Source organism: Anguilla anguilla, chromosome 13, assembly GCF_013347855.1.
Source record: "Anguilla anguilla isolate fAngAng1 chromosome 13, fAngAng1.pri, whole genome shotgun sequence".
NCBI lineage: Eukaryota > Metazoa > Chordata > Actinopteri > Anguilliformes > Anguillidae > Anguilla > Anguilla anguilla.
Window position 1 is genome coordinate 32156774 of NC_049213.1, and position 12576 is coordinate 32169349.

Consider the following 12576-nt stretch of genomic DNA (forward strand, 5'->3'; position numbering starts at 1 on the left):
GAGATGGAGGGATGGGCAGGATTTTTAGGCTTTGTCCCACTGCCCCCCCCAGTCCCATCTGTTGTACAGCAGGTAGTCTAAAGAAGCAACATTTGTTCAAATAAAACCAGGAATGTACCCATTATTGTACTGTAAGTCTGTACTAGCATGTTATGCTTGTCATTACCGTCGCTGCTCACTTTGGGTTGCACCTCTGCGGATGTGAATAAATAAATTAGTAACCTACTGTGATCTGTACTCATCCCTCTAAATATCTCCTCCCTCCCCATCCCCCCTCTCTTTCTCTCTCCCCCTCCCTCCCTCTCTCTCGCTCTCACTTTCCCCCTCCCTCCCTCTCTATTTCTCCCTCCCTCCCTCCCTCCCCCCCTCTCTATTTCTCCCTCCCTCCCTCCCTCTCTCCCCCCTCCCTCTCTCTCTCCCCCTCCATTCCTCCCTCTACCCCTCCCTCCCTCTCTTTCTCCCTCCCTCCCTCTACCTCTCTCTCCCCCCCTCCCTCTCTCTCTCCCCCTCCATTCCTCCCTCTACCCCTCCCTCCCTCTCTCCCTCTCTCTCCCCCCTCCTCCCCCCTCAGGACGCTGAGAGATGGCTTCCTGCAGGTTGGTAATGAGGCTGCAGTCACAGGGTCATCCCCCCTGGGGGCCACACAGCTGGACACAGATGGGGCTCTCTGGCTGGGTACGTTCCACACCTCTCCCATACCCCCCCCCCCCCCCCCCAAAAAACCCTGCACAGGCACCACACCTGCGTCCTCTCCTGCTTTGGCAGGTCACATGACCCCTGCCCTCAACAATTTCTCTCTTCCTCCCTTTAAAGACCTCTCTTTAATATAGACACAAAGTGAAACTGCTTTTTTTTTTTTTTCTTTTCTTTTTTTTTTTTACTGTTCCTTCGCTTAAGAGAACATTTGTGAACTGTCACAAGTGGGTATTACGCATCAGCAGGTGCCAGCAGCTTGGGAATCTCACAGCACTCTGGGCCCAGGATTTGGACCAGCACTTCACCTCCTGCTTATCATTCCAAAAAAAAAAAAAGTCCAGCCAGATTGAGCTGCGGCTGAGTTCTGTGCCCATCGCTGAATTTTCATTTTTACAGCCTTTTTTATCTGCGTGGTCGCAGAAAGGGTCTGTTGGACCGGGCTGCGCTGGGCTGGGCTGGTTGGTGGTTTTGGGGGTCATCACGCCCCTCCGCGTGACCCCCCCAAAACTGTCGTGTCCCCTGTCAGCTCTAGTGAAATTAGCTCTGCCATCCCTGCGTCTCCTGGCACACAGCTGGATTAAGGGGAAGGGAGGTGAAGAAATGGATCCCTTTAACCGCAGGTGCCGCCAGCTGAATTATTGTGCGTAAAATTTTTGCAAATTTTTGCAAGCTTAATACTCCGACCACTGAAAAGGCCACAAGCAGGAAATTAATCAGGCTGAGATGTTGATAGTTCTCACTTCACAAGAGAAAAATAAAGCGACACACTTTATACACCTCTGTATTTTTAAGTCTTTTTGCACGTGTATAAAGAAAAAAAAATGTTTTATGTGTGAAAAGAAAAACATAATTCGCAATCAGAGAAGCATGAGTTCTCTAACTATGAGCTGTCGCCGTGCCACGGTTTCTCACTGCTGCCACCTGCTGCTCTGCCTTCTCTCATCTAGCCTCTTTGGTTCAGGAAGTAAGCTCATTAGAGAAATCAGGTGGTTTAGTGCATGGTTGGAGCAAATACCTGCAGACACTGCGTCCCACTGGGCCTGGAGTTGAGTAGCCCTGCTCTATGTAATAAGCCCATTACCTGGGCTGCCCAACCCTGTTCCTGGAGATTTACCGTCCTGTTGGTTTTCATATTAACCCTAATTTGCAACACCTGATTCTATTAATTAGCAGCTCAACAAGATCTCTAGCTGTTCACTGAGGTGTGGTTATGGTCTGAGTGAAAACCTACAGGGCAGTAGATCTCCAGGAACAGGGTTGGGTAGCCCTGTTCATTTGAATGAAGTAAATCAGGGCTGCTCAACCCTGTTCTGGAGATCTACCAACCTGTAGGTTTTCACTCCAAAGTACAACTCATTCAATAGCTAGGCTGTGTTTGAAACAGCTTACTTGCCTACTATTGAGTACACAAGTTGCATGGAACTTGTATACTCGATAGTAGGGAAGTAAGCTGTTTCAGACGCGGACCTAGAGATCTTGTTCTGCTAATTAGTAGAATCAGGTGTGGCAAATTACAGCTAAAATGAGAACCTACAGAAAGGCAGATCTCCAGGGACAGGGGTTGGGTAGCCCTGACGTAAATAGCACGACATTGTCACTCAGAGACCTGTTTCACAAAGCAGGATTTCTGAGTTAGCCGGATAACGGCACTGCGTAAAACCCGGAACGCTTCCAAATCTGGAACATGGACTGAAGTAAAAAGAGCTGTTTCCGGGGTTTTACTTGGCGCAGTTATCCAGCGGACTCCGTAATCCTGTTTCGTGAAACAGGGCCAGGGTTCTCCTCACGATATATGCCAGACTGGGGTCAAATACGTATTTGTTTTGGATTCAAACAATTTTCTGTGCTCTATTGATCTTGCCTGGTGTAACTGAGCCTGCCAATATGACCAGAAAGCGGGGGGTTTCACTTTTTGAGAGTATTTTATTGGTTCCAATACACCACACAAGACCAGTAAAGCGTAGAAAAGTATTTGAATCCGAAACAGATACGTATTTGTGCCCAGGTCTGCTCTGGATGCAGATGCGCTGACGCTCTGTGTGTTGCACGACCCCCAGGTGGCCTGCAGAGGTCCTCAGTGGTCCGCCGTTTGCCGAAGGCGTACAGCACGGGCTTCACTGGCTGCGTGAGGGACGTCACTGTGGACGGCGTGGAGCTCCACCTGGTGGAGGACGCCCTGAACAGCCCCAGAATACTACACTGTTCCGCCAAATAGCCTGCCGCCACCTCCCCATGCACGCCACGTCAACAACTGCTGTAATTATTTTCTATTTTTGTATACTTTTCATTGCTTTTTATATATTGAAAAAAAATACATTGTCTTTAAGTTTGTCTTAATTTTTTTTTTTGTTTTCATTTTATATTGCTCTCGTTTTGTCAATATGTTTTTGTTTGGTTTTTTTGTTTGTTTTTAAACGCTCCTCTTTGCCTACACGATCGTTTTTTCTTTTCTTTTCTTTTTTTGAATGAGTGTCACGGCTGCACATGGTGTCGAAACAAAAGTCTGGCATAGTTTTTATTGCTTTTAAAGACAAAAAGAGAAACATTGCTCTTTACTTGAACTGTGGTGCACGACGCTGGTGCTGGTGTTTTTTTTCTGTTGCCTTTTGGTGCTGTAGGTTCCTCTTTGCTTTTGTAAATGTGGCGTAAATACATTCCCTGTGTGAACAGCCGCTACAGTATATCGGTTACGCAGTCTACACATATCACAGCCAAGAGTATTGCATGAGGGAAACAGTGTCTCCACACTTTGCTTGTGCCACTTTTACTTTTACGTACTCTAGATAAACCGCCTCTGTTTAAAAAGTCAGAGCAAGGAAAATGCGTGTATGTTTTTTAACTTAGTTTTTTTTTTTTTTTTTGTAGTTCTAGTTTCAGTGCATCTGACCGCTGAGGCACTTAGCGCCCTCTGTTCCTCAACAATCCTCATCACTGTCTTCATTTACGCTGTGGATCATCAGCTTGATCTGAGCACGTGCGGCAAAACGGCCGACTGACATGGCACATCATCTGCGTTTTGCTACAGATTAGCCGCAGATGATAGACGCACACCTGCCACAGTGAATATGCTATGCTTATTCTCGGGTTCACCTTGACATGCAGGTGTTGAAGTGTCCATGGGGGGAAACCGTAACTCAGCCAACTGAACCATTCATCTGCATGCTGCTCTTTTCTTCCAATTTCATGTTTTGCTTTTTTTAAAATTCCAAAACATTTTTATGACTTCTTGTAGAAAAAGCTCCTTAAATGTTCTGGCAGTATACATATCAAAAAACATTGTTATGGACTTTTTTTTCTCCGTATATTATCTGCATGTTCGAAGTGGCAGCAGAGCCTGGGGATATAACAACTTCTTCTTTTTTTCAGTAAAATTACGACTTCGAATTGTGCCATAATAAGTGAAATGTGATTTTATGTCACCAGGGGGCACTGTCGTACACGCTAAACAGAGCACAACTAGTGGAAAGGAAGAGAGCCGTTCAGCGGTGCAGAAAAGTTGTCCGTTTTTATGAGGGATGAGTCGACATACTCATCGAGGAGATGACCGCGTTTCAAAAACACCTTTTTTAACGAAAGATCACCCTAGATTGGTAAAACAGCATCCCCATAACCAGTGATTATTTTGTTTTGTTTTGTTTTTTTAATAGCAGTGACAATGAATAAGCACAGTAATGCACATGCTGTGCAGGTATGTTTGATAACCATTGTGAGGAGAGGTGCAGTGTGTGAGTGTGTGTTCAGCCACCTCAAAATGCATGTCCTGACTAAACCTATGTCCAGGTCTGTTTTAAGGAAAATACAGAGAAGAGTCCTGCCAGTAAGTGGATCGAACACTTAATCCCAATCGACAGCCTGGTGAACAACTCTTATTTTTCATCTTCCAATGCATATTTTAAGTTTTTTTTTTTTTTAAATATATTTTCCCCTTTAGAGATGTAAAAGAAAGCCTTTTGTACAGCTCTGCAATTTGAGATGTAAATGAACAATGTATAACTGTGGAGATCCTTTTTTTAGTGTTATACACTGGAACCATGTTGAACATGCTAGAATTCACTAAACTTACAGTACTTCAATGTTCCTGTATCAGTGTGAGGGAAGGGATTGGGCAGGGGTTTCAAAAAACATATTTATGTATCTATATTTTAGGGTCATTGAGTGGGATTCCGGTTTGCAAGACTAAAACTACAGGGGAAATTTTCATTTTATATTGGCTATGAGGGGCGATTATTCCAGCACTGTGCTCTATACATAGTATGCTGTTGAAATTAGTATTGCAAGCAAGCAAAAGCAGCAACTTAATTTAATGATTTTTTAAAATATAAATATATTCTCATTGTTGTCCTTTTTTAATGTACCTTCTATAGCTGTGGATATTATGAAATTCCTGTGTACTAGGAGTATTATTTGGAGAGAGAGAAAAAAAATAAATCACTGGAGCTCAAGGAATATGGGTAAGTGTCATTACAGAAATAGGACAGGTGATGGGATTAAAACTGTCTCAGAAATGCCTTAAAATCAACAGATCACCCTGACACAGTGACTCAAGTCAGTGTCTACTTTTCTGTACGCTTACCAGTATATTAGTCTTCTATTGGTAGCTAATCATGGTCAATATTTTTATGAACGATTATCTATAAGGGACTGAAAATGAATAACTTTTTTTTTCCAGGTTCCTTATTTCATGTCTTTGTGTGGAGTTCCAGTCTGGCCTTTGTAAACTACTGTTTAAAATACTGAAATATACCTGAAGGAATACCTGCACAGAATAAGAACGGCATGATGATACAATTACTAACTTTATTACTTGTGTCTTGTGTTCCTACCACCATGAAATAAAGTGTCAAAAAACAAGCTGTTTGCAGACTGCATTGTTTAATCTACACAATGGCACCAGTCACCTTTCAACGTTGGCCTTTTTGTATACACAATATAGATACAGCTTGATGACAAGCTGTAATACATTAGGTTCCCTAGTTGTTGGTTTTAATTAAATGCTTTGGAATGTTGACATTATGGACAAGAAAGCTAAAGCAACTTAAGGTATTTTATTTAGATGTGCCAGTCTGTATGTCTATGCTGTAAAGCTACCTTGCCCTGGGCTGTCCGGTGGTGCATCCAACTAAAGAACTGGCTCTCCATTCGGCGATGATCCCCACCATACAGAATTGAATCCTGACCGTGCACTGCCTGTGACCGGGTGTCCCATGAGGGGAGTGCATGATTGACAGCAGCAGGAAAGGGAGGAAGGGAGGATTTTAATCAATGCGGCATACCCCAGCTTGGAGGGGCAATACCGACTCCTCTCCTCAGTCGAGTGTCTGCAGTCAGCCTCAGCCAGCTGTACAAGCAGGCCAGGCCTCTAGCAGCTTAGCTATTGGACAGCAGAGTGAAATCCAGTGCCAGCTGAAGCAGGTATTTCAGAAGACATGCATGGCTTGTTGGCACACTGCTGAACTGATGGAGGACGCTGCACTGATGAGGTAGCCTTAAAAAAAAATGCAATTTAGCATTCTGAATTGGGAGACAAAATAAAACACAGGAGTAAATGTGTTTAAAGCCTGAGGTACTGGTTGTGCTGTTCCTTATATGGTAGATGATGCACACAAATTACAAGCCTACATGGGAACCTGTGGTCCTTATCTTAAAGTACAAAACATAGGGAATTTAGCTTGTTGGATTATCCAGGAACCATGAACGAATTGGCCATTGAAGAATGTTCTCCTTCTTTTGCATGTGCTTGATACATCTCCACCAAACACCACTTGGTGGTTCTGACAGATACAAACTCTGTTTTCTAGAATTCTTTTCTAGAATTTTAATTTGTAAAATTAAACTGCTTCTGAGAATTTTAGAAATTGTTTTCAGAGTTTCCTGGTGTATGGATGAACGATAATACGATGATTAACATTTTTTCGACAAAATAGCTTTGTTGCATTTGAAAAAAAAATTATTTATTTATTTTTTTTTTTTTTTTGGGTGGGGGGTTGAGGGGTGAAAAATCACTTACAATACATCTATGTAAGAGTCCCTTGGGTTCATAGCATTGGATGAAGAGGAGGTGACCAATGGACAAATCTGTTGAGTGTGGGTTGGCATTTTAAGGGTGTTTTTGTCTAGCAGAATAATTATACACTTCTTACAAAGCTTCCCCTTGCTCTAGGTAGGTTTCATCAGTTCATCACATAGATGGTTGTCAGATTAATTATATTTATAAATCTTAATTTTTAAAAGATTTTTTTCCCTTTATTAATCCCACTAATTATCAGACCCGTGGGTCAAATATGTATTTGTTTTGGATTTAAATACATTTCTAAGCTTTACTGATTTTGTGTGGTGTATTGGAACCAATGAAAAACTCTCAAAAAGTGCAATCCCCACCTTCTGGTCATATTGGCAGGCTCAATTACACCAGGCAAGATCAATAGAGCGCAGAAAAGTATTTGGATCCAAAACAAATACGTATTTGACCCAGGTCTGCTAATTATTCTTTTTACACAAAAAAGGGTCAAAGCAGAGGGTTTGATTACATAACGGTTTCATTGTATGTAAAAATCAAATGCCAGCAGTGACCTCAGACCGTGTGATGCCTGAGGTTTGGGAGAGGGGGTTGGGGCGGGGGAGGGAGGGTTTGGGGAAGGAGGGCATGTACAGAAGACATCAAAAATTTCAGTTAAGTGCTTTTCTTCATAACCCCTCAATACAGAAAATTTCCTGGACAGAAAATGAGAATGCCATTATCCAAGCGGCTATATTTAAACCCACCCTCTCCCGGGCATCGCTGTCCTCCTCCCTCTCTCCAATCGAGTCACTTGCCTCGTACTCCCCCAACAGTTTAATAAAGGAAGTCTTTATTAATTAAAACAAGGCCACTGCTGTCCCAGGCCACACGCTGGTCTTTGTTCTGCAAGGGTTCAGCTTTTGAACTTTAGAACTTCTACATACAGGCCTGGGATGGTGAGGTCATTGGACCATCCTAGCCCCTGCCAAATTTGGAAGAACTCTTGGCGGTTGTCTTCTTGCCATGGGGATGCACATGCAATATTAGCAGCTAGTGAGCACACAACCATAAAAAGCTAACCCCCATAAAAGTCCTGCACAATACCTTACATGAAAGTTGGCACCCGAAGGAAGGCCTTTGTGGGGAATCCATAGAAGGCCCTTGGCAAGCAGGTGTCCAGGTTTAAAATATGAAGCTCGGCGTTAACGATTAACGCAGCAGCCAGGCAGTGACTTTTATTAAAACTGGAGACTGAATCGGACCGGGTGAACTCCCAGCACGAGCAGAGGTCAGGTCAAACGTGGCAGATGTCAGCGGTGCACATAAAATCCACAAATGAAAACCCATCCTTTAAGACAACTGCAGAACCTTGTCGCCCAGAGCCCCGTGACCACACAGATTAACCAATGATTACCCAGTGCCCAATGACGTCAATGTGCCTACTGTATGAAATTGTAGCGTTACCGCTCTTGACTGAGGCGAGCCCTGTTTGCCTCGCGCGCATCAGTCTAGCAGCTGCCACTGGAAAATTGATTTGTCCGGCTCAGTACTCCAAATAAATCAAAATAGAAACAAACAGTAATACGCATTCCCCAGTAATTTCTACAAGGATTAAGAACTCCAAAAACGAAATTTGTATGTCAGTGTTATCATTCTGCAATTCAGTGAACGATAGTCTCACAGGTTAATGACATATTGAGAAGTAATCTATAAACGTATTGCATTCAGGGTAAATCTTTTGCCTTCGTCACACAAGGTTATCCGCGCCAGAGAACACAGAGGATTTGTCCATATCCGCATTTTCACAGCTAACTATTGCTGGACAAACCCTTAAACAACATTAGCTTTGCACTTGCTGCCAACTACTGTTGAACAAAGAGAAATAAGGAAATAACGTTTAGATAAAACCAAAGCAGCCTCAGTGAAAAACTTCCTTACCATTAAATGTAACCGGGTAAACATTGTATTACATTGTTTAAGCGGTCTTTCCATACTGCGCACCATAATTAACTTGAAAGGCTCTCCAAAACGTTTTTCCCAGGACATTTTGTCCAAAGAGAAAGCCTAGAATAACATAACTGACGGTAATAAATGAAATACCTACAAAAGAGTTGTAGTCTGTGTTATCAGTAAGCTATTTGAAACAGTTCCAACTGAGTCTGTGGTTCAGAAGTGCGACTTCTACAATTATTAAAATGTACCACGTGATACATTTGGAAACATTTACGAATTAACCGTCTTGGGTGAATGAAATGGCATTGTGTTTGCCAATCTTACATTTTGAAATCACAATACCCGACTGTTACAACAGAGGTACATTAAACCACATTTGTCAATTTAGAATGGGCAAAAAAAAAAAAACTCGCCGCATTTATTCTACGAAATGGTTTGCGAAACACGGTTTGTGTTCGTCGAAGAATTGAGAGGTTCAGTTGATGTAAGAGGCGGGGTCTGCGAGCGATAGGTTATTGGAGTTGAACATTATTTAACAGAGAGAGAGAGAGAAGGACGCGGCACAGTAACGGGGAAGGACTTATTTTATTTCCCCTCATCCTCCCCTTTAGTATTTTAGGAAGCCTGACAGCATTTGGAATGACGTCTCGCAGGTAAGCAAAATACGGATAACAAACGTTATTGTGAACTTGGAGGTCTTTTCTGGACTCTGATCTAAAGGAGCGCCAACTGCAGATTGCCAGTAGCTACACAAGGGTCGAACTAGATTTCATATCCGACTTGCGGCTGCCTGAACTCGGGTTCCTATGCTACGCTAGACGCCTGTTTTCCATCTGGCCCTAGCGATCAAAAAGACATTTAAGTCATAATTGCCACCAGAATAATTACACCTATTTAGTTTTTTATTTGTGCGTATATTTTCTAGCTGAAACACGCAAGAATACTTAAATATAGTGGCTAGATTTCGCTAGCGACATACTCATTAGCTAGCTAGCTGCCACTACAATAGCTCACTGGCAAAGATCTCCGTTGAGAAACTTGCACGTATTTGCATATGCCCTCATTATAAGAAATTGTGAAATTATAAGTGACGCTGCCGCTGCATTTCATATGCCAGATCTGTAGTCCTGCATGGTGTCCGTTGACTTTCAATAATAAGCGACAGTAGCGGTCTAATCTTGCGTTTGTTAGTGGTCAGTTTGAGTTCTCGGCTATTGTAACTATGCTACCGTAATTAGGCATTTATAGTTATTAAAACATGTTAGCAACAAGGTGAGTTATTTGTAAACTTAATTGACAGCTTATGTGGCAATAAAGTGTCCATGCTTGCTGAAAATATTTTTTGTCAAAGAAAGTTCATCATGTCATCTGCCGGATCCCTTGTGTTGTGAAAGGGTAGGTCTAATTGTTTGAACTATTTCAAATCTAATTTAGCTTACTTTCCCTTTACTTTGTTGTCAGCCTGTGAATGACATTGTAGGCTACTGACATTTTTAAAGAACAATTCACTTTCTGAACATTATCTCGTAGGATGTAGGCTATGAATAGTCTCGACAAGTGAAATATAGTTAATTCTGCGCAGTTGTGTACGGATTGTACTTATCTAGTATATATTTACTTCACTCTCCAGTGTGTCTTTCAATGCTGCACCGCCTTGCAAAACTGAGTTAACATTATAACTTGGTGTCTTACTCAACTGTTGCTATGTCAATTTTTTTAGGACGCAGTGGCAAAATACTTTTTTTCTCTGATAAAGTAGCATAGGCTACCTGATCAGAATCTGCGAAAGTCGCCATTCATATTTCAGACTTTAAAGTGTAACGGGCATATTATTTTCTATGTGAATAATATAGCTTTTACTATATGATGTAACTCCGTTTAAGTATTATGATTGATTAATACTTATGTGTAGCTGTTTTTTATCTCGCGGGAATTGAAGTAGGCTATATTGGCTTCAGATGCAAAGTGCGCTGTTTTCTCTTTCTCTTTCTCTGTCAAATTAAACGCTGTGATTCAGGGGCGTTTCATATTTTCCGTCAGCGGGCTATCAAAGTAGTGTGATTAGAGATGTTTGACTATAGCTCTGACCCACATTGCGATATGCTTTGTAGCCTACACCGCATGTAGCCTACTGTGCAGGCCATGACCTTGCAATGCTACATTAATTAAGTGAATATGAAGCGAATGTGCTAGAAGGATTAAAATGATTAGGCTTTACCTTCAATTGAAAATGTTTAGTCTTAGTTTGGTTTAGTTCTGTGCGATGTTCTACTGATACTGACACACCAAATAACGACGTCAATTTGTAATTTGGGGCAGAGGGGAGGGTGGGAGCGTACAAAAATGGCATTTAAATGGTTAATTCAAAATGTCCAGTTTTATAGTTGGATATGCTGCCGTTGAATAACTTCTATATCTGAACGTGCAACATACCTGTATAGAAATTCATCAGCTTTATACAAGGGTTGCAAAGTGGGGATGATGGAAACTTGTTCAGAACATAACAGAGACACTTGTCATTGTTTTACACCGCCTCTATTTCTGGTACATAGTCAGTTTAGACCAGCGCACCCTCCTGTCATTCAATAGCTATAGATCTTCGCCAATGAACTTAAATGTAATTGCATCTGACAGCTGTCTTTGGGATTGTCTGGGTTATTCCATAAACACAATCCTTACCCCCTACCCCAGCCCTTCTTCATAAGTGTCTTCACGAATTGTATTATATATTTAATGATATAGTGCATGTGTATAGTTATAGAGAAATGCAGCTGAAATGTTAACCTTGATTGATTACCGAAGTTGTCTTAATGACAAAAAGAATAATGCTGGTTCTTTTAGTGTGTAAATACAGATAAGTATTGGTAACTGGTAAAAAAAAAAAAAAAAAATTTAATTTTGAAAAATTTACCTCCTTTCACCCTTAATGTTCACATTAATGGGTTTTGTGTGACTGTGTTTGAAATCAAACACAGCTTAATATCTGATAAGAATAATTATTGTGGTATAATTATTGTTATTAATGTTGCGATACCAAAAGCAGAGGTAATCCTGTTTGTTTATGTGTTTGTTTTCACAAAGAGTGGTTACTCAGTATCCATCTGTCTGTGACAAGCTGACCACCTCGCACAGCCAAGCGTGTGCACACTTGCACGCACACACTCACACACAGACATACACGTGCACACTCACACAAAATATTGCTGCTATTTCTGGTATGGAACTCGGCAACAGAAAAGTGCTGATGATTGTACTGCCCCTCACAGTGATAAATCAAGTACTGACCTACATGTTTTTAATGGACCCTCTTGCCTCCTGCGACTAATTTTACAAGGCTGGCTCTCGTTCTTTAGTTTCTGCAGAGAGAGAGAGAGAGAGAGAGAGAGTGTGTGAAAGTGCGTGTGAGCCTGAGGGACTGAGAGAGATGGAGAGAAAGAAGACTGAGAAAGTGTGTCTAAGATTGAGGGAAAGAGAGAGGCAGAGTCAGAGGGGAAACGAGGGTGAATCCCGCAGAAAAACTGAATTTTTGGTTTCGGAGTATTTCTTGCCAAATAGTTCTGTGCTTTGGGGACCGGGGAGTTGTGACTCACTGGCGAAAACACTGGGCTGATAAGTAGGCAGGAAATCAGCCGCTAAGGTGGAGAAATGAGATAGCGTTTCCCAAATTTCCAGGAATTCACTGGACCAAATTTGTAATAGCCTGGGGGGGGGGGGGGGGGGGGGGGGGGGGGGGGGGGGGGGGGGGGGGGGGGAGAATCTCGGATCTAAAAACAGGACACTACCACACTGCAGAGTGTTCCACATAAGCATGTAAAACACGGTGATATGTCTTATCCCCCATGTGACTACATGGATGCGGTTCGGAGTGTTTTCGTAAACTCACCAGTGTGTATTTACATCATCGGTTTGCAGCATTGCATGCGCAAATA

General features: G+C 42.2%; 2 protein-coding genes across 4 annotated transcripts in view; both read left to right on the forward strand.

Annotated features, from left to right (window-relative positions):
- The window catches only part of LOC118211163 (agrin-like), a 125742-nt gene extending 120195 nt beyond the window's left edge, over window positions 1-5547 (forward strand). For all 3 annotated transcript variants that reach the window (XM_035388080.1, XM_035388082.1, XM_035388081.1), the window contains 2 exons: window positions 572-675; window positions 2754-5547. In XM_035388080.1, coding sequence (XP_035243971.1) covers window positions 572-675; window positions 2754-2911 — 262 coding nt within the window. In that variant the 3' untranslated portion in view covers window positions 2912-5547. The remainder of the gene's footprint in view (window positions 1-571; window positions 676-2753) is intronic.
- Window positions 5548-9148: 3601 nt separating this feature from the next.
- The window catches only part of LOC118211692 (tyrosine-protein phosphatase non-receptor type 11-like), a 42387-nt gene continuing 38959 nt past the window's right edge, over window positions 9149-12576 (forward strand). Inside the window, exon 1 of the mRNA XM_035389098.1 lies at window positions 9149-9300. Within this exon, the coding sequence (XP_035244989.1) occupies window positions 9287-9300 (14 nt within the window). The 5' untranslated portion in view covers window positions 9149-9286. The remainder of the gene's footprint in view (window positions 9301-12576) is intronic.